We start from the raw sequence: 20,573 nt of genomic DNA on the forward strand, positions 1-20,573 counted from the left end.
AGCAGCCTGGGATATTTGCACAGACCCCTCACAATGGAAGGAAGAGGGTGTAGGAGGGAGGATCAGGCTGCTGACCCCTTTATTGTTCTTGGGCCAGAAGAAAGCTTCCTCCTGGCTTAAGAACCACGGCGCTGAAAAAGTTTTCCAGCCAAAACGAGTCAGATGGAGTCACTGGGTGGTGGTTTTTATTATTTTTTTTTTTCCTCTCTCCTTCCCCTGCCTCCCCCTTCGGTCAAGCGACAGGGAGTCACAGGGTTGTGCTCCATTCACAAAATACCTGCTGCACATCACGTAGTCCTTCCCCCCGACGGTGGGGAAAGGCGCTGTAACCCAAGCAAACGAAAATAAACCATTTTTTTTTCCTTTTTTTTCCAGTTTTAAAAAAAAAAAAAAAAAAAAAAGAAGGGAAGAAAGGACCCTGTTCCCAGACTGACGCCTCCAGCGCACGCCCGCCGGGGAAGGGGTAGGCGGAGGGGGGAAACAAGACGACGATATGAAAGAAAACAAAAACCAGCAAATTCTGCTCCGAAAGGATTAAATGGAGGTTTTCCAAAAAAACACCCCGCCATTATATAATGAGGCTTAGCTCAGAGTCACCGGGGTCACACGATGCAGCAGACTGGAAAAACCAAAGCGCAGTGTAGCCTTTGAATTGTTAAGCCAACCATAAAAAAAAAATAAAACAGAAAACCGATATTGTGATTGCACGACAAGGTGGACGCTCATATATTAATGGTCAGGGTATTTTTTTAAAGGCTTTTGCTCTTTCTGGCTGAAATACCATTTCAGTGTGAATTCAACTCCTTGCTTCTCTGCTTGTAGGGGTGGTGACCTGTTTTGTGGGGACACTGCTGGTGCTGGGCAGTGATGCCACAGGGAACACGGGGACTGCACCAGCTCCTGAAACCTTAGGACACACAGGGCTGGCTTTGCACTCACAGCAAAACCAACCACGAGTGGAAACTCTACTGCAACAACCCAGGTATCAAAACCCATCGCTCTGTTTCCAGATCAAAATTTGCACACAAGGAGATGATTTTTCAGCACGTTGGTTGCACCTACAAGTCCAGCCATGATCCACAGTCACCTGCCCAGTCCCCAGGCTATCCACAGCCTTTAGGTTGAGTTGTTTGTACAACCACAGGTTATCTTGAAGCTCCTTCATCCTTCATGTCTCCCAGTGCTGTCTAAATCAAAGACAGAATCATACAATCACAGAATCGTTTAGGTTGAAAAGCCCTCTAGGATCATCGAGCCCAACTATTACCCAGCACTGCCAAGCCCATCACTAACCCATGTCTCAAAGTGCCACATCCACATGGCTTTTAAATCTCTCCAGGGATGGGGACTCCACCATTCCCACATTTGACAACCCTTCCCATGAAGAAATTGTTCCCTAATATCCAGTCTAAACTTCCCTTGGTGGAACTTGAGGCCATTTCCTCTTGTCCTGTTGTCTGTTAGCTGGCAGAACAGACCAACTCATCATGGCTACACCCTCCTGTCAGGCAGGTGTAAGATCCCAGCTCCAGGGCTGAACAACCTCCATGGACAACAGGGATGGGAATAAACCTTCAACAGGAAGAAAACTTTAAAAAAGCCTACCCTAGCCATCTGTTTTTGGAAATCCAAGCTTTCACTGACCACAGGCCCAGTGGCTGGAGCAGATCAGCCACGGCCATCATTCCATAGTGTGCCAAGGGAGTCCAGCAGCAGCGGTGTGATGGTACCTGGACACCATCCTGAACTCGTGTTTTCTTTTAAATTACAATAAAGGCAAATCTGTGCTTCACATTTCAGTGTTAAAAACTGGCTTTGGTCTGGATTATTGTTGTGGAACAGCAATGAAAAATTTCTGCTGCTCCTTCAGAGCATGTCCATGCAACTACAGACCCCAAATCTTCTCATTCTTATCCAGAAAACATGCAGCAACCTAAACGTAAGGAATATATATTTTTCTATTGTATTTGTGCATAGCCCTTAGAGGAAGCCTGGCCAATGAAGGTGTACACAGGCCACCAAATTGAAGGAATAATGTTGCTCACGGATGCGTGGTGGAGCAAATGTCAGCAGTTCCCTCCCTAGAACTAACAAGCAAAAGCAATCCATATCTTCTGTGATACCTGCTTATTTTGCCCAGCCAAGGGGTCCTATTTTTCCCAGCCAAAGGGAAACAAACAGCTCCTACAAGCACACATATTTTCTTTCCGTTTGGATGCCCCAGAAGAATATACAATGAGAAACAAAATAATGAAGCGGGTCACAAAAGCAGGAAGAAATGAAGCTTTATCATCCTCCAGTGGTTTCTCTGCTCATACATTACAGGAATTATAAAAGAAAAAGAATTAAAAAGAAAGCAAGCCAACAATGAGGAGTTTCTCCACAGCAGTACAAGCAGGTGAAGGGCAAAGAGGAATAACCCTTGGAGACATGGGCACTGGAGCAGCACCGTTTGATCAAAGGTGTGCAGACCACACTCCACTCACTATTCCTATTAGCCCCAACGAAATCCTTCAAACCCACCATCCAGCAAAGGCATTTTGGGGAGATGCCATAGAGTTTTCTTTCACTGACCATGCCAGCACACATTGGAGCCATGTCTGGAGCCAGCAGAGAAGTTCATGGAGTATCCCTGGAAGTGTTCAAGGCCAGGCTGGATGGGGCTCTAGTCTAGTGGAAGGTGTCCCTGCCCATGGAAGAGGATTTGGAACAAGATAATCTTTAAGGTCCCTTCCAGCCCAAAACACTTCATGATTCTGTGATCTGCAAAAAACCCAACCCCCAAAAGTATTTTTAAAAGCATAAAATGAGGGACAATATGAACATAAGACTAGAAAGAACCTCTGAGTTACAGAGTTTGGTCTGCTACAACAGCTAGGACATCATTTAATCCCTTCACAGTCTTTATTTTCCCCATGGAAGAGACATCCAGGCGTCATGTGCAGCAATAAATTTCCCACTTAAATGACAATCTTTGACCAAACCACCTTATCCAACCACTAAATACATATATTTACACCCATAGCTATATATACATCTCCCCAGGCTGGACGGGATTCACTTACCTGCTGCCTCCAGGCAGGAAGTTCACATTTTAAGAACTTCTGGTCTCATTTATTGTATTGGTTTCTATTCCCACAACATCAGAGGAAAGGCAGCAGAAAAGGGTGGGGGAGCATCTTCTGGTTAAGAAGAAATTTATAAATGCGACAGGAAACATTAACCTCCTATTTTGTCAGACAAGGGACGAGGACAACCCCCATTAGCAGGATTTTTAGAGAGCGATGTGTTTCTAGGCTCTGCAGGTCCCTCCACCAACGGGGATGTGTGCACGTCTCTCTTCTCTGGTCCTGTGGTATGCCTGCTTTTTTTTAGAGAGAAAATTCCTTCCTTTCCTTTATTTTATTAAAAATTCAGGTCTTTCACGGAGAGCAGGGAAGGGGATTAGGATGTGGAAATAGCCAAGCCAGCAGAAATAGCTGCTTGACCAAAGAGACACTGAGTTTTTATTTGAGATCCTTAGAAATCTGGATTTTTTTTTTCTGCTACTTTTAATAACCTTTTTCTTTAACTTAATCATTATTCCATATTACTTCCACATTTCAGGAAAATATTCAGCAAATTCAAGGGACTGTAGCAAAAACCCTCTCAGATTTCTAATGAATCCTCTGGGAAAACAAGGGAGAAAAAGATGTAACATTACTGAGAAGTTAAAATTCAGGCAGGATTTGGTGAGGGGTGTGTTTTGGAGTCTATAAAAAGGACTGGGAAAAACCAAAACAAAACCTTTCAGGCTTGCTTTCGATATTATATAGCTGCATAAAAGCAAACCTTTCTGAAAGGGAAGTAATCTGTAGGGCTGGGAAAAATCCGTGTTGCTCTCTGCTGCATCTAAGACAGAGCATAATGTGGTGCCATTTTTGAGCCTTAAATGCCTATCGAGTTGCTATTTATACCTCTGTACAATTTCCCTTACCCAAAACAGCTAATTCCCCAGAAAACTGCAGTTCACAGGTCTAAAACTATTTGTGAACTCCCTAAAAGCAAAATAGAGGATCTTTCTTCATCATCCTCCCAAGAACAGACTTATTCACCCAGCTCTCCCATCTTCCTGCCTCCTGGTCATGAACCCAAAACCTACCAGCCCCTATTGGTAAACCCAGCCTAATCCTGCCATCTCTTTATGTCTACCCTTCCATAAGCCTGGCCCAAGGAAAAGCTGCAAGGCAGCCAAAATCCCATTATTAAACTTAGTTTGTAGCAGAAACCAGTGCCTGGCAAACTGGGATCCAAGGAACAGAGAAGGCCCAGCAGAGATGGCTCCCTCCTCCTGAGGCTGGCATGTCCTTCCAAGTGGGGTTGGGTACAATCCAGAGTAGATGGGGGACAGGGACAGGTGGACAAATGGGAATGTGGGTGTTCAGGGGAACATCCTACACTTGATGGGGCAGCAGCACTTCCAGAGGAAGGGAGGACCCCTCAGCACACCTTGGTGTGAGAGGCATGGCTTCAGACTGAGCCCTGCCGGAGCATCCCACAGGAAACACACAGAGCTGAGGATTACACTTGCAAAGGTGGGATTTCCAAGAGAAACTGGGGAGTTGTCACGATGCTAGCAAGGGCAACCTGGGCTGTGGGGTATATGTGATGCCCAGATATCAGCTCCCTTCAGGCCGCTGATATTCAGGGGACACCTTCAGTTTTAACCCTGCTCTGCTCAGGGATGCCATGATGCTCAGGAGGATGCACAGTACTATCCAAATTCAGCCCCAGGTACAGAGAAACACCCTCCCCCTCTGTAAGCCCCAGGTTCCCCCATGCTGGACATGCACCTTGGGCCCCAGGAGGGCACAGCACAGGATGGAGAGCAGCACGACCTGGCACCGGAGGGTGAGGCACAGCCACTGCAGAGTGAGGTTTCTGCTTGGAAAAAGCCTTTGGAAAAAGCCTGGTTTCCTCTGCACAGAGCTGTGTTTCGGGGCCATGCAGCGAGGCCGCAGTGCCCTCTAGTGCTGCAAGGGCTCCCCTCTGCCACCAGTCCTGTCCCCTCGGCCACCCAGCCAACCATCAGAGCTGCAGCATATGCCACGCTTACCCCTTCCACCGACCCCCCCTTGCTTATTCCAAACCCATGTCCCTCACCAGCTGATCCAAGCAGGGTGTGACAGCATCCCAATGCCTCCCATCCTGCAGGCATGGCAGCCTGGCCCTAACCCTGCCTAGCTGACCAGTACCAGCTCCAGGAACCTATAAAACAGGCATCTCTGTGCCCACCAGGCTGGGAAGACAATCCCAGGAATTATGAATCAGTATTGCTAAGTCTGCCTGACTTAAATGACAGCCAGAAAAATAACACCAGTCCTGAGAAGGGAGAACTCATTTCATTTCTTAAAATCATGAACCACCTCTGAACCATAATAGTAGTAGTAGTAGTAATAATAATTATAATAGTGATGGAAACATCAAAGCTCTTGGCCATTTCTCTCGTGTTTCCTTTATGCACTGAATAAGGCTATTGTATGATATCAGGAAATTGGATATTAGGAAAAATGTCTTCATCCCCAGCACAGGTTGCCCAGGGCAGTGGTAACGTCCCCATTCCTGGAGGGATTTAAAAGCCGTGTGGATGTGGCACATGGGGACCTGGGTTAATGGTGGCCTTGGCAGTGCTGGGGAATGGCTGGACTGGATGGTCTTAAGGGTCTTTTTGAACCTAAATCTTCCAACGAATCTGTGATATGGAAGATGATCATAATGTGATAGAGCCACTGGAAGATCTTCCCTTTCCTGCATGTCCAATAAAAACCATGGGGTTTATAACCTGGTTCAGGGCTCACAGTGACTGTGCTGTTCTGCCACGGCCCAGGCTTGGATGTTGCTAGAACCTGTGAGGTGATGAATTGTGTGGGAGATAAGTCAGCCTTGGTCCAGACCTCTCCTCTCCAGTGCTTTGGGAATGCCAGTGGCCTCACCTGCCTTGCTTGGATAATGGTGTCCTTAACTCTGACTTGGGAGTGATGCTGAAGGGGTTACAGGTGACCATGGCAGTTTTCCCTCTCCAAACTGAAAGCCAAAGTGATGGTCACTGTCAGTTGGGTTAAAACCAACAAAACACAGGCCACAGGAAGACTGTGACTTACTGGAAGCCATGGCAAACCAAAAGCTTTTTACTCAGCAGTAGAACTCTGACTTCCAATATGTTGTGACCTATACTCAAGTAAACCCTGGCTCTTTGACAGGGACTTTCCACAGTGGTTTTAGCCGTTACAGTATTGGAAACACCCTTGGGATATGGGCTTTTCAGACAAGAAACCTTCTCTGAAAGCAATGCCATGCCTACATGTTCTGGACAGAGTCCAGCAAGAACTGGGGGTGAGGAGAAGAAATCTCTGTTTTGGGGCTCCCGGGGAGAAACCCCGACTTCTTCATAAGGGTTTGATGTAGACATAAAGGACATCAGGGTTAGACCTGATGAGTGACAGCAGAGACATAGAGCACAAGGGGCCCACACCACATCAACCAGGTCATTCCCAGTGGGAGGGGATGCCAGAGGGACGAGCCCAACCCGGCTCCACCAGTGTGGAACAGCCTACTGGGAGAGGAAGGATCTGAGCTGCCCAACATGCTGGGTAAAACAAGAACTGCCCGACCTTGTAGTGCAGAAAGATCAAGCAAGAGACGATGTGGAGAGGATGACTCCACATGGTGACAGTAAATAACACCATCCCACCAAAGAGATATCCCTGAGCTCCAGAGAGACCTGGTGCCCTGCCACCACCACCCTGGGAGGGCCAGTGATCTGCAGGCTCCAGGAGCAAGCCCTTCACATCAGTGCTGGACACTGATCCCACCTTCTCACATGCAGTGTGACAGCAGAGGGGATCCAACCCTTCTCTCCCTGGACACCTGGCTTGGCTTCATCTCTCTCAGGGAGAGATATCCATATCTGACCAAGTCCACTTTTGAGCTGGTCCATCTAGGCACCCTGCAGAGCTGACAGGGAAAGGACGTGGGTACCCTCAGATGGGAATCATCCAGACTTTCCTAGACCTCTACACTGAGGTGCCACAAATCACATCCCAATGTGTCCATGCCTTGGCTAGGGCAGGAATCTCAAGCGAGCAATCCATGCACAGGTCCCACCTTTACTCACAGGATCTCAGCCCTCCCACAATTTTAGGGTCTGACTTGAAAATACTTGTCAGTGAGGAGGGGTCCCGAGGAAAGCAGGCAGAGATGCCTGTAGGTGCCTAAATTCAGGTGGTATCCCAGCATGATTGGGAATCATGGTGTTTCTAACCCTGTTTGGACAAAATCAGGAATACAGTGGTGCTAAGAGGAACAAGAACAACTTACAGAGTCTGCCTTTCTCCGAAGGAGCTGCTCCCTTGGTTCTCATCCAGCAAGGAAGCTGGATGACGACTGCAGCCAGAAGAGAAACAAGCAGTTTATTGTAACTGCAAGCATATGACAAAAAGGGTCAAACATCAGTAAGGAAATGGAAGGAGATGAGCTGCAAGGCAGTAAGGTGCCAAACCAAATGATATCAATGCTGCCTTCCAAGTTTATCCCATTACAACAGCAAAGCCCAATATGCCTTTCAGAAGTGCCACACAGCTGGACAGCAAAGGCACATCCCCAGAGTTCTGAGGAGGGCAAGCCCATCCTGAAGGCAGGAGTCCAGCAAATTGAAAGCCAAACACTGCGAGACACCAGTCCAGAAACCACTTGGGATATGTCCTAAAACTCTCTGCTCGTGTCTAGCAGCATTCACAGCACATCCCTGTGACATGCAGCCTCCTGTATCCTTCATGAGTTTTACAGGAAGGAGGGGGTTGGATTTTGCCCAGAGAAGCTGTGGCTGCCCCATCCCTGGAAGTGCCCAAGGTTGGATGGGGCTTGGAGCAACCTGGTCTAGTGGAAGGTGTTCCTGCCCATGGCAGCCGGTGGAATGAAATGAGCTTTAAGGTCCCTTTCAACCCAAGCCACTCCATGATCCTGTGATCTTGCAGGACATGACCCCTTAGGTTGTTTTTTCTGGTAAGTATAGAGTGTGCCCAGGGCTTTCAGTCTGAAGCCTGTGCGTAAAGACTGGAGCACTCGGCTATGACACATCCAAGACTGAAAGCCTTCCCAAGCGTTTGCCAAAGGGAGCAAGAGCAAAAGGCACTGACTCAGCCCTCCCTGTGACGTCTTCATGACATCAACGTGGTTATGCGGTCTCCTTCAACAAACCAGCTGAGGTGCAAACGGAGAAGATGATGACGAGCAGCTCTGCACCTGAGCTGCGCCTCTCTAATGCAGCAAATTGATCCTCTCTGGTATGCAATAAAGAGCAGTTCTTATGAACAGGGAACATTTATCTTCAAAAGAGTAGCCTTTTGGCAGCACTTTGGTGAATTAGTGCCCAAATCCAACTATAGACTTTTATGAGTAAGGAGAGATGAAGAGGTTACAGCTCATGAGCTGAGCCAAAGCAATGACCTCATGAGCTCCTAGCGATGAAGCTTTCAGAAATAAAACCTATTTACCAGTAAAAATCAGCATGTCAGATGAGTTTTGAAAAGATGGAAGAAAAGCGGAAGAAAGCTTCAAAATACCAGCTGTGGTGAAGGAATTGTGGAGCTGGATTCACCTGCCTGTGCATGTCCACGAGATGGCAGAGTGGGCTGTCCTGTGAGAGCAGCCCCAGGGAGCATTCTCTGATTTCCAAACAAAAGAAGAGGATTTCGGGAAGGTTTTTTGTTTGGGGGGGGGGTTTTGTTTATTTTTTCACCCTTTAACTGCCAAACAGTCAGAGGCTTTCCTTGCAATATTTTCTAAAATTCTATTGATAGATTCGAGCAGCAAAACTCATGCATAGACATATTAACATCCAGATACCCAGAACAGCCTGCTTAGCCCCCAGATACCCAGAATATTCTGTTTAACGTGTTAGGGGTGTCACTGCATCTCTCTGTAGAGATACACATACACATCCGGATGTATACCTGAAATTAGTTCAAGATTCATGTCCTATGTCTATCATACCTTAATATCAAAGGCATCCAAATCTCAAAGAAGCCTGCAAGTAAGACCTGCTACCTCTCTCAAATATACTGCTTTTAACCCTTCTACAGCTGCTGAAGTACACTCAGCAGCAAAACATTTGCATCTGAGTTGTGCTGGGGGATGCTTGGACCACCCCAGTCGTGATGGAGGATGCTTGGACTGGTTCAGTCGCACTGGAGGGTTCTCAGACCACCCCAGTGGCACTGGAGGATGCTCAGACCGACCCCCCTGCCTGTGCATGGCTGCTGTAAGCAAGCCAGGAGCTCTTAAACACAGACAGAATAAGAGCTAATGTATCTCCAACCTGAAAAGCCTCTTCATCATGACACCTAACAAACAAAGCCCCATCATGGGACAACCCCATGGAAGGTTAACGATTTTCCTTCCATAGTCTCACACAAATACTTTCCCTTATGCCCCCACACACTGCTCCACAGAGCCATTTCAAACAAGGGATAAAGACCAGAAAAATCTCCGTCAGCGTTGCACGGTTGCATTCAAATCCAGTTAACAATGACATGTGAGGATTAGACCAGCTGTCTGCAAGTATTTCACTTGTCGGCATTAAAAAAGACAAATCCTCACCCAGAACTACCTGGCTCCTAATTCCCACAGACACACATGCCAAGGTAAGCACGTCTCCAAAATAACGCAGCATTGCACGGGTCTGCCCAGGGGCACAAACAAAACACCAGATCCAGCATTCCCACTAGGTCCTCCAGCTTAGAAATGTCACACTAACAGTTAAGCTAAATATTAAGGTATATATTGCAATTAATTCATTGGAGTCGATGGACTCAACCTGGTGTTAGGGCACAGTGAGATGATAACCATACCAGGAGGACTCGGCTTATTTAATAGCTGTTCATTAAAACCCTCTTGAAGAAAATCGGCTCCTCGCACCAAAGATGGTTTGATTCCTCATTTCCCAATTATTCCCTGGGGAAAACTAACCTTATTTTGTAGAATTACTGGGGTTTGTACCAGCTGAACCTGATGTTTTCTCCCTGTGACCTAAAGTCCAGACACACCAAACATGGAAGAGACGGAGCAGGAAGCAGCTGCAGGGAATGCTCCTCCCTGCCAAAGTCAGCAGCACTTCTCCACTCCTTCCACTACTTCGTGTATTTAGTGCCAAACAGCTCACCCAAAAGAAACAGTAAGGCAGATCATCACATGGTTTGCAGGATGAGCAAAGCTATTCCTCACATGATGCATGAGCAAGAAGCCTGGCGAGCTCTTGGCTCAGCACTGAAAAGGGTAATGCTACCACAGCACATGAGATGTCTCTGTCTTTCCCTCTGGAGGCAGAGATTTCAGCAAAAGCACACCAAACATCCTCAGAACTTGCCTAGCCCAGGACACTCTTGGAGGACCAGGGCTCTGTAAAATGAAAAATTATACGATGCTGACAAATGGACTTATTCAATCTGACTTTTTAACTGAGGGTCTCATCCTGCCATTCCCCAACATCCAAGCGTCAGACTGGGCCGTAAAGAGAGATCTGGAGAAGGAATAGGCTGGAGAAAGCACGCACATGGATTATCACGGCATCTAAACACAGGCACACTCCAAAAGGGAAACACCTGGGTCAGCACACCAGCACTGCTGGCTTCCTGGCAGCAATTTATTTTGGAGATGTCGGGAGGATTGATGCTTTTCAGAATCTCCCTTTCTAAAGCACACGAGTCCTGTGTACATGTACTTATATATATATGTATATATACATATCCTGGCCTCAACATATCACCTCCCAACAAAGTCTACGTGGCAACTGCCCTTGCCCAGCACTAACACCCGAAATCACAGGCACCAATCTCCATCCCAGCCCCCAAAGGACCAGTGCTCAGCAGCTTTCCCACTCCTGAGGGGGGTTTCCTAAGGAAACACAAGGCAGGGAAGGCAATGCTGGTCTCCACTGTAGCATGGGCAGATGTCCTTGTCACCTACCTGCCACACTGGGAGCACTTTCTCTATGTCGTTCAAGTTGATGCTGTCACCATCCTCGTATTTCCCTTTTCCAAGCCTGTGGCAAGAGGAAAACAAACAAAACCACGTGAAAACTCGCTGGAGACACAGCTAATTGTCTATTACGGCACATGGGGAAGATCAGTTCTTACTGCAAGGGACCTTCATGAAAACAAAGAGGCTCTCTGAGGCGAGTATGCTGTGCCTCTGAAACACTCCCACGCGGGCGCAAAGCTGTTAATACAAAATTAAATGCTTTTCCCAGTCCTCTCCACCTGCACCATCTGCCACAGCGCTCAAACATTCTTGGTAGTGGCAGCAGTGAGAAAACCAAAGGCAGTCCTGAGCAGTGGCGTTGGGTTACTCGATTCCCAGACCAAGTAAAACTGAAACCCACCTGGACAGAAGAAAAGTGAGGACACAAAAAAGTAATGAAAGAGGTTTCCTTTGAAGCACTGCTCATTTGTTGGTCTCCACAGGAGCTCCAGTTCCCCTGCTGAGAAAGGTGTCAGCGAGCAAGCACAAACATACATCTCAGACAGCAAACAGCAATCGATATAAACATAAACAGACAATTTGGAAGATAAGAAAATTGGGGTGAGAAGCCAAGCACTCACACACCAAACACAGAGCTGGCAGCTGAAGGACCTTCTTGTATCAAGAAAGGAAAAAACCCCAATCCAAAGGTAACTACTAGCTGGATATAGAGAGTTTGTGATGATATAGAAGAATTAAAAATGGTCAGTAAATATCATCCTTCTACATTTATAAACAATTGAGATGATGTTTTTTATTATGCAAGAATGATAACGTATTTTTTTGACGAGGCATCATTGAATAAGATACAATAGGAATTTTGGTACAGCAGATGCAGGTAATCAGTGCTTAGAAGTCAGAGAAAAACAGATCTTGGTGGACTTGGAGCAAATGGAGAAAAAAATTAAAAAAAAAATGGGCACGTGCTGAAGTGCCAGGCTCAAGAAACAGCAAGCTGAAGGCAAACAATTCAATTAACCTTGGCTGATTGGAGCAACTTGGTCTAATCAAAGGCGTTCCTACCTATGGCAGAGGGGTTGGACCAGGTGATCTTGCAGGTCCCTTCCAACTCAAACCATTCTATGATTCTATAGTTATAGGAAATCAGAGGTGTTCAACAACTGACTTTCCACCATAGATGAAATCCTGACTTTGAGTTACAAAGGGAAAAATATAATGTGTCTACATATACAAATACGTATACATACATATAAGCATTGATATATATATATACATTTATACATAAGAGAAAAATGTCAAACATTTGGGGACAAATAATACCAGTTGCTGGTATAGAATGGGCGAATGTATAGTAGGAAAAGGTTATCTGAAAAGGATGGGGACTGTTCCAGGCCGAATTTCTGATGCTAAACTGTGGCATAAAGGCAGGGGACGAGGAGGAGGCAGGGTTTAGGGGGTTGAAGGCAGCTTTCCTCTAGAGACAGAACGGCTGAGCCTGATCTACAGGACCACAGGAAGCGCTGGCAGTCACGTTTCAAAGAGGTGGTAGAGGAATTTCTCAGACTACCAGAAAAACTAAAGGCTTGAGAGATACCTGGAATGAAGAGGAAATATCAGCTACAAAAGGTTGTTTGATCTGGAAGAGTAAAAGCAGAGCAAGAGATAACACTGGAAATTAAAGCCAGACAATTTCAGGTCAGAAATGAGTCAGGTCAGTACAGTTCCTCAGCTTTGCTTAACCACTCCACTTCGATTATTCAGCAGACTACTAAACAGCATCTTCCAATAAAATTCATGTCTTTCTGGCGGAAAACACCTCATCCAAGCAAAAGTCCCTTGAGGTCAAATAACTGGATGCAACTACATGGCCAGTCTTGGGTAAGAGAGCAGACTAAGGAATAAAACTGTCCTTTTGGTACTTACAGTGTTGAAAACACAGCTGAACAGCATATGCTTTTTTTTTCCCCTATTATTTTTTTCATTGCACAAATACATCGTTAAAAAAGCTTCCCATTCAAGCCAGAGAGAAAATGCCTAGCTAGCAGGTGGAGATTCTTGGAGGTTCAGCAAGCTGAATCACACTCAGCACAGATTTGGCACAGAGCACTGATGAATGCACAACACAGCCAACTAAGAGCTAAAAAATAAAACCAATTTTGTCTGTGCTTCCTCTGTTTTAGCCAAGTTACTTAGAATGACCCACATTTCTGGGAGATGCACTGCTTGTGCTGACAGCATCTCTTTAACTTTTCTGCAGATACACTAATTCTTGTCCAAGTTTTATGGCTGTAGTACTTAGGAGTGATTAAATATCTCACCTCCACACTGCCTTCTCTACCCGTTTGCATCCTGGGCATTTGCACTACACTGGGAGTGGAGGAAAACCACAACACAGACCCTGCTGCATCCTCCCTGTATGTAGCAGATGTCACTGACATCATCATCTGGCAAGTGCTGTCATCCACTGAGCATACTAGATCTTATTTTACTGAGGGCCCCTTCATCTCGTTTTTCAAACCCGTCAGAAGAAATGGGAGTAAACATGACTAAGGCGACTTAGAAATTTAGTGTTCCATTGTTCCAAATGTTCTGAAAATTGCTCTTCATATACCTGCATTATATCTTACTTACACTGCAGAAAACAATTGAGTTGTGTGACTCTTCCTGTCGCTCTGCAGTACAAGGACCTCCTGCAGGTGCTGAGCCTGTGCTGGGGTGGGATTGCTGGCCTGGTTAGAAACACCAAGTTGTTTCTAACTGTTTCTAATCAACTGTTCTAATAATAATTCTGTCTTCTAAACAAGATGTGCAGACCAGGCACATACCATTGGCCAGTACTTCGGGAAAACCAACTTATCAACAGAAAAACTGGTCCAAGAGAGGATTTCCATCCCTACATATGACATGGCAAAGCTTTTAAATCCCTTTGGGGATGGGGACTCCACCACTGCCCCGGGCAGCTGTTCCAGAGCTGGACAAACCTTTCTGTGAAGAAACTGTTCCTAGTTTCCAATCTAAACCTCCCCTGGTGCAACTTGAAGCCTTTTCCTCTTGTCCTGTCCCTTGTTACACCGGAGAAGAGACCGACCCCCAGCTGGCTACAACCTCCTTTTAGGTAGTGATTGCTTCTCCAACTGCAGAGAATCCCCAGAGAAAAAGTGATACCCATTTAAGCAACACTGGTGATCCACCTGGTGCCAGTACACATTTATTTGGCTTGACCAACCAACAGCTGACGAGGAATCCAGCAATACCACGGAAGTCCATGGAGGCTGCCACCAGCAAAAGGAGCTGTTGAATGTTCCCACAGTTTCATGCCTAGCAGATGGGGGATGAGCACTTGGATCTACATGAATCACATTGATGCTCATTTCTTCACTGAAATCTTGTTGGAGAGAACAGTAGCTGTAACTAGGATCAGCGTTAAACCAGGATCTTTCTCCCAGTACCCAGAGATGTTTAAATCTAGGAGACCTGCATCTGGAAGACTTGGACCCATAGTTATTTAAAGACTGGAACCTACCAAACAGCACAAAAATACAGAGAACAAGTCTGCTCCAGCCCAGCACTGGATGACAGAGGAGCCAGCCAGACTGATTGTGGCATCCTCAAACCCCATATGTCTTTCCAGCACCTTTTTCCCATGTCCTCCACATGAGGTCTGCCACCAAGCTAGCATTCCTACAGTAAGGGAGAAGTTAAGAGACCTTCCTGGAGAGCACAGTATTGCACACAGGGCACTCACCCTTCTCTGTCTATGTGAGGCAACGGATGTTTGGAGGTGTTTCTCAGCTTCCTGTGAAATTGGGTGAAATCTAGTTTTTCAGGCTGCAAATCCCACGTCGCGCCACTAGGTGAGAAAAACAGGGAAAAAACAAAGAAAGAAAGTCCGGTACTGATTAAACACCACTGAGCTGAAGAGCAGAAGGCACACTGGAGCCTGCAGACGAGGAAAGCTGGTACTTCTGGAAGCACCACGCTCTGCTGCAGAGCACATGGATGTGGGCCTCCAACCTCCACACTGCTGCACCTCCTTTCTTTTCATTTTTTTTCTCCTTTTTTAGATATGCTGAGCTCCTGTTGCTCGATCTGAACCCCTAATTTTGATACAGCACACACCTTGAAAACTATACTTGCTCTCTATGAAAGGGCTATCACAAAAGGTAGTGGTCCAGTCCATGGAATGGAGATGTTCTCTCTGGCCCTGCACAGCCTGTCTGCTCCAATGGCCTGGAGCAGGCAGGTGATAACTCAACCCCTGTAGATTCTTCATCTTTCACCGCTTTCCCCATGCTCAAACACGAGGTAAAGAGCTCTTCCCAGCAGCTAAGAAGCCAACACGTGATTGTACCTCCAACTAATGGAAAAGTAAGTCCTGGAGCAGTAGCTCAGAGCTGACTCCAGTCTTGCCTGTGCAGCTCTCAGATGATTACAAGTAATTGTATCAGTATCGGTTTCAGGTGTTTGGACTGCAAACCCATCCAGTGGTCTCTCCAAAGCACAGAGGATGATTTATGTAGATCAGCTGTGCTGATTTAGCCATGGGCTAAATGGGGATGGGGAGGAGGAGCGATGTGAGTACTAACAGGGTACTCACTGGTGCCCAGGTACCAGCAGGAGGGGCCTGTGGGCAAAGGCTAAGAGAAGGTACAGTCCATCTAAGAGTCCCTCTCTCTCTTAAAGCATTTTAACACCAGCTTACCTGAAGGAGTCAAAGGTGTTGGCAGCCCAGATGTCTGTGCCCAGCATGTCAAGGTTGCTCTCCTTGTTGCCATTCTAGGAGAGAGGGAAAGGTGGTTACTCACTGGAAGGCACGTGGAGCTATCTGGACCATGGCACAGCCCAGCACATCCTCTCCCAACACCAGCCACAGAGGTGTCCTGGCTCTGCACAGGGTCTCCTATGCTTCTGGGTGAATCCACACTCACTTCAACACAGAGATCCCTCACACGCTGCAAAAGTGCACCCTGAAGGCAAGGAGTGAAACAGTTTCAGCCTTGGGAACGCAAAGCTGTGGATAAGACAGAGCAGACAACACGTAGGCTCAGCTCTGACTCCAGCCCTGTCCTCCTGCCCCACTGTCCATGACCACCATGACCCACCAAGCTCCTCTGGGCAGGTTGAGACCCACAGAATCACAGAATCAATTAGGTTGTAAAAGACCTCCAAAATCATCGAGTCCAACCAGTGCCCGACCCCCACCTTGTCCCCCAGCCCAGAGCACTGAGTGACACGTCCAGGAGTTCCTTGGATACTTCCAGGGGTGGGGACTCCACCACCTCCCTGGGCAGCCTCTGCCAAGGCCTGACCACCCTTTCCAAGAAGAAATTCTTCCTCATGTCCAACCTGACCCTCCCCTGGCACAGCTGGAGGCCGTTTCCCCTTATCCTGTCCCTTGTTCCCTGGCAGCAGAGCCTGACCTCTCCCAGCTCCCCCCTCCTGTCAGGGAGTTGCAGAGCCAGAAGGTCCCCCCTGAGCCTCCTTTTCTCCAGGATGAGCCCCCCCAGCTCCCTCAGACGCTCCTGCTGCTCCAGACCCTTCCCCAGCTCCGTTCCCTTCCCTGCACACGCTCCAGCCCCTCAGTGTCTCTCTTGTCTGAGGGCCCAGAACTGCCCCAGCACTGGAGGTGCCTCAGCAGTGCCAGCACAGGGAGGGCACTGCCCTGGCCCCGCTGCCACACCACGGCTGGGACAGCCCCGGGGCCATTGGCCTCTTGCCCCCCTGGGCACACCTGGGCTCATGTCCAGCTGCTGCCACCAGCACCCACAGGGTCTTTCCCAGTTTTCCAACCCCTCTGTCCCAGCCTGGAGCACTGCAGGGGGTTGGTGTGACCCAAGGGCAGGAACTGGCACTTTGCCCTGTTGAACTTCATAAAAAAAATCACAAATCATAAATCCTCGTAAAATCTCAGCCATGAAGTCACTCAGCTTCACAGTCACAGACCTTTTGAGGTGGGAAAGGACCTCTGAAGCTCATCTGGTCCAACCCTCCTGCTCAAGCAGGCCCACCTAATATCTCAGAATAGTTCAGGTTGGAAGGGACCTTTAAAGGTCTTCTGGTTCAATCAGATGCCCAAGATCACATCCAGATGGCTTTTGAATACCTCCAAGGATGGAGATACTCGTCATCAGCAGCTCTACCAGAGCCTGCTGTCACCAATAAGGATGGGGAAAGCTATCCTTCTTCTTCAAGGAGTTGTGGTGACATGGTTCTCTTTGCTCTAAGAACAGGCACATTTTTAGATTACTTAAGCATTTCAGCCCAAATGGTCCCACTCTGGTAAAAAAACCCACATGCTAGAGAAGATGGATTCCATATATTCCCCATTGTATAATTTCTGTCATTTTCAAACATTATTAGTAATAACCAAGACACTAAACACTCATAAAAATTTGATAATTTCTTAATAAAGTCCCAGACCTCAATCTACCCAAATGAGCAACATTTCCCCAACCAGTGTCAGGACACACATCCCCAGGGAACACTACAGATGGTCACACTTTGCAGCCAGTCCCAGCACAACAGCCAATTTAGACATCACATACTCCAAACACAGCCAAATTGCTCCCTTTTTAGTCTCCTCCAAGGGGTTTATGGATTATGATTTTAACCTCTGTGGATCTGCAAGTTGACATGCTCAGAAACAAACTGCCAGAAATACATCAAACTCTCGTGATCAGTTACGGAAGCTGAGCTTTTTATTTTAGGCAAATGTAAGCACGATTTTCTCCCACCATAGAGAGAAATTAGTTTCCTAAATCCTTACAAGCATCCAAATGCAGTATAATGAGAACACACATGTGCAGGCCTTCCTGGCTGTCACACAAAGAAGAGATACCTCTTCTTGCAGACAAATCCATCTCAAGTGATGAGGAGGTCAGACAGGTCCAAGCTTCTAGGCAGCAGTTGGTGCTCTTACCCAAAACTTCCTCTGAGAAGATATCCCCATAACCTCTCAGAGGCACTCTAAGCATTAGCCAGGCTCCATACAGATGGCACCAGGGCCCCAATAACACACCTTGTCATTAAGTCCTGAGTCACTATGGCCATTTCGAGACACCCCTTAGGTCTTCGACTACCTGTCTCTAGACCCAGTTTCTGTCTCGACTCACAGGACAGGCAGCATCCTTGCTGCCCTGTGCTGCAGGTCGTTTACTAAAATGCTCACAGCAGTGCCAAGATTTAATAATAAGACTTCAAAAAGCCGATTCTCAAGCCCAGGTACAAAAAAAGAGAAAAAAACCTTCATGTATTTACAAAAAGAAGTGACTTGCTGTCAGTCCCCCCAGGACTGCAATTACAACCCTCAGCAGTTTTAACGTGAAGCTCCCCATGACCCAACCCTCAGCTTGAGATAATCATTTTCACTGCGAAGGAGTCAGTGCCGATGAAAATTAATTAACGAGGAATGATGAACGAGAGGCACACTGACAAGAATAACACCAATGCTACTCAGAGAGATGAGAAATCTGGTGAAGCAGACCCTACAGGTAGTGAGGTTTAAACACACGTCCACGACCTCTGTCCTCCAGCCCCTGCGAGCTCACGTCACCTCCGTCCACCGTTGCCCAGCTGCCAGCACAAACAGGGACAGCCCCACGTGGACTCTCGCCTGTTTACCATGCATGCAGCTTCAGCAAATTCCCCACAAAGTCAGCATTTGCATGCACACAGCAGCTTCCCAAAGCCCAGCTCAGCGTCCCACCTCTCGCCGCTCCTCATCACCGTCCTCCAGAAAGCAAACACAAAGTCATGCCCTTTGCTGCACGGCTGTGTTAGCTCATCGCTGCAGAACAACACCAGGTGGTCGCCTGAGTCCGTGGTATAAACCAGGGATTATCCTGTGCCATGTGTTACTTCTTAAGCGTTTTTCAGTTCTAAGTTTGAGGAGCTTCCCCCACCCTTCCTGCTCTTCTGCTGCCCACAACCCCTTGGCTGCACTTTGGTAGGGAACAAAAAGGATGGATAGGTACTGAACTGTCTGGAAAAGGCACGAATGAAAGATTTCCTTGTTGAAAACTTCAAGCTCTCGTAAGAAAAATACAGATAAAAATATAGACATTTTGAGGAAGACAGTATTATTCCTGCTCAAAGAAGGAAGGATATGCTGAGTCTCACTCCTTCCCACCAGAAAGGACCACCACTTCCCAGCAGCAGTCTGGTCCTGTGGGTCCTCTCCCACCACAGCATCAGGAGGACACACTGGTTTCCTTAAGCTCTCCAGGAGGATGAAATGGATGAACACACCAGGACTTTGACCACTGGTTCCAAACCTCCCAGAGTCTGCCCTTCACTTCTGGCACAACCAGTGCTCCCGTGTGCGTAAGCAGAGAAACTCCAAGAGAAAAAAGGGCAGAGGCTGATTGAAACAAACAGGAATGGTCAGGGTCTGAGTTCAAGGATGAGCCTAAAATGATAAAAGTGAATTCTTACAGTCTTTTGCAGGGTAAGTAGGAAGGTGACTCCCCATCTAGCCCTATAGACAGCTCACACAGAAAGCAGTTGCACTCAAGGTTACCATTCAACACCATCTATGTGGTATCCACTCATCTATCAACTTCTAATGAAGACTTGTCAGCAAATAATTACAGACATCTCTTAATATCCCAAAATTTAAATACTCCAAGACTTCAAATAAATTAAAAAAACCCTGACTTGCTTTGCACTAAACCAGTTGACTAAGGAACTTCTTTCCCAATACTAAGGCACTCAGCACACCTCAACAGGTCACACATTATGACTGAATTAATTAGGTCTTTGAAGTGCCCTTCAAAACTGACATGCACCCACACCTACGTGTGACACACACAACAAACATGTCGTGGGGAGGATGCCTCCAATAAGCAGCAAGCAAGGGACACAACTTCAGCACAGCACTATCAGATATACCTTGGTCGATTGCCTGAACTGGCTGCTTCTCCTGTGGCTGCCAGACCTGGATCCAGACCCCTGCCTGGAGCCCGACCCCGGCTGGGATCCTGTGCTCCCACTGCTGCTGTGATCCCACTCTTCCTGGAAACAACAAACAGGTTGCTTTAGTCAGGGGCAGCTCCGTCCTGCACACTCAAAAACCACCGACCTGGCCAGACAGGAGAGCTCCAGCTCCCAGACCACACCTGCCAGCACCTACAAAACTATGCCCCATGCCCCATACCCTGATTTTGAGGCTTTCTCATGAATCCTTTAGCATGTTCTATTTACACATTGCAAAGGGATGACATTGTGGGAGGCTTCCATGAGGATGAAGATAAGACTTGGCTCTAGTGCACGCCTGGGGAAAAATAATACTTACCTTCTCTATCTTCATGAGAATTAATTATGCTTATTCAGCAACCCCACATCCTCTGAAGCTGCTTAAGGGCATTTGGACAATGTCCCTAACAACAGGCCTTAACTTTGAGTCAGCCCTAAATTGAACAGGCAGTTGAAGTGGATGATTATTGTAGGTCCTTCCCAACTAAAATTATTCTATTCTATTCTATTCTATTCTATTCTATTCTATTCTATTCTATTCTATTCTATTCTATTCTATTCTATTCTATTCTATTCTATTCTAT

At 47.0% G+C, this 20,573-nt stretch overlaps 1 protein-coding gene across 3 annotated transcripts in view; it reads right to left on the reverse strand.

The window, feature by feature from the left end:
* The window catches only part of CTIF (cap binding complex dependent translation initiation factor), a 119,396-nt gene that overhangs the window by 84,896 nt on the left and 13,927 nt on the right, over positions 1 to 20,573 (reverse strand). For 2 of the 3 annotated variants that reach the window (XM_017819816.1, XM_017819815.1), the window contains exons 3-6: positions 19,906 to 20,028; positions 15,719 to 15,792; positions 14,762 to 14,866; positions 11,002 to 11,077 (exon numbers count right to left, since the gene is read on the reverse strand). In XM_017819816.1, the coding sequence (XP_017675305.1) occupies positions 11,002 to 11,077; positions 14,762 to 14,866; positions 15,719 to 15,792; positions 19,906 to 20,028 (378 nt within the window). The remainder of the gene's footprint in view (positions 1 to 11,001; positions 11,078 to 14,761; positions 14,867 to 15,718; positions 15,793 to 19,905; positions 20,029 to 20,573) is intronic. The other variant, XM_017819817.1, reaches the window with a different exon arrangement.

Source organism: Lepidothrix coronata, unplaced genomic scaffold (genome assembly GCF_001604755.1).
Source record: "Lepidothrix coronata isolate B3197 unplaced genomic scaffold, Lepidothrix_coronata-1.0 Scaffold77, whole genome shotgun sequence".
NCBI classification, from domain to species: domain Eukaryota; kingdom Metazoa; phylum Chordata; class Aves; order Passeriformes; family Pipridae; genus Lepidothrix; species Lepidothrix coronata.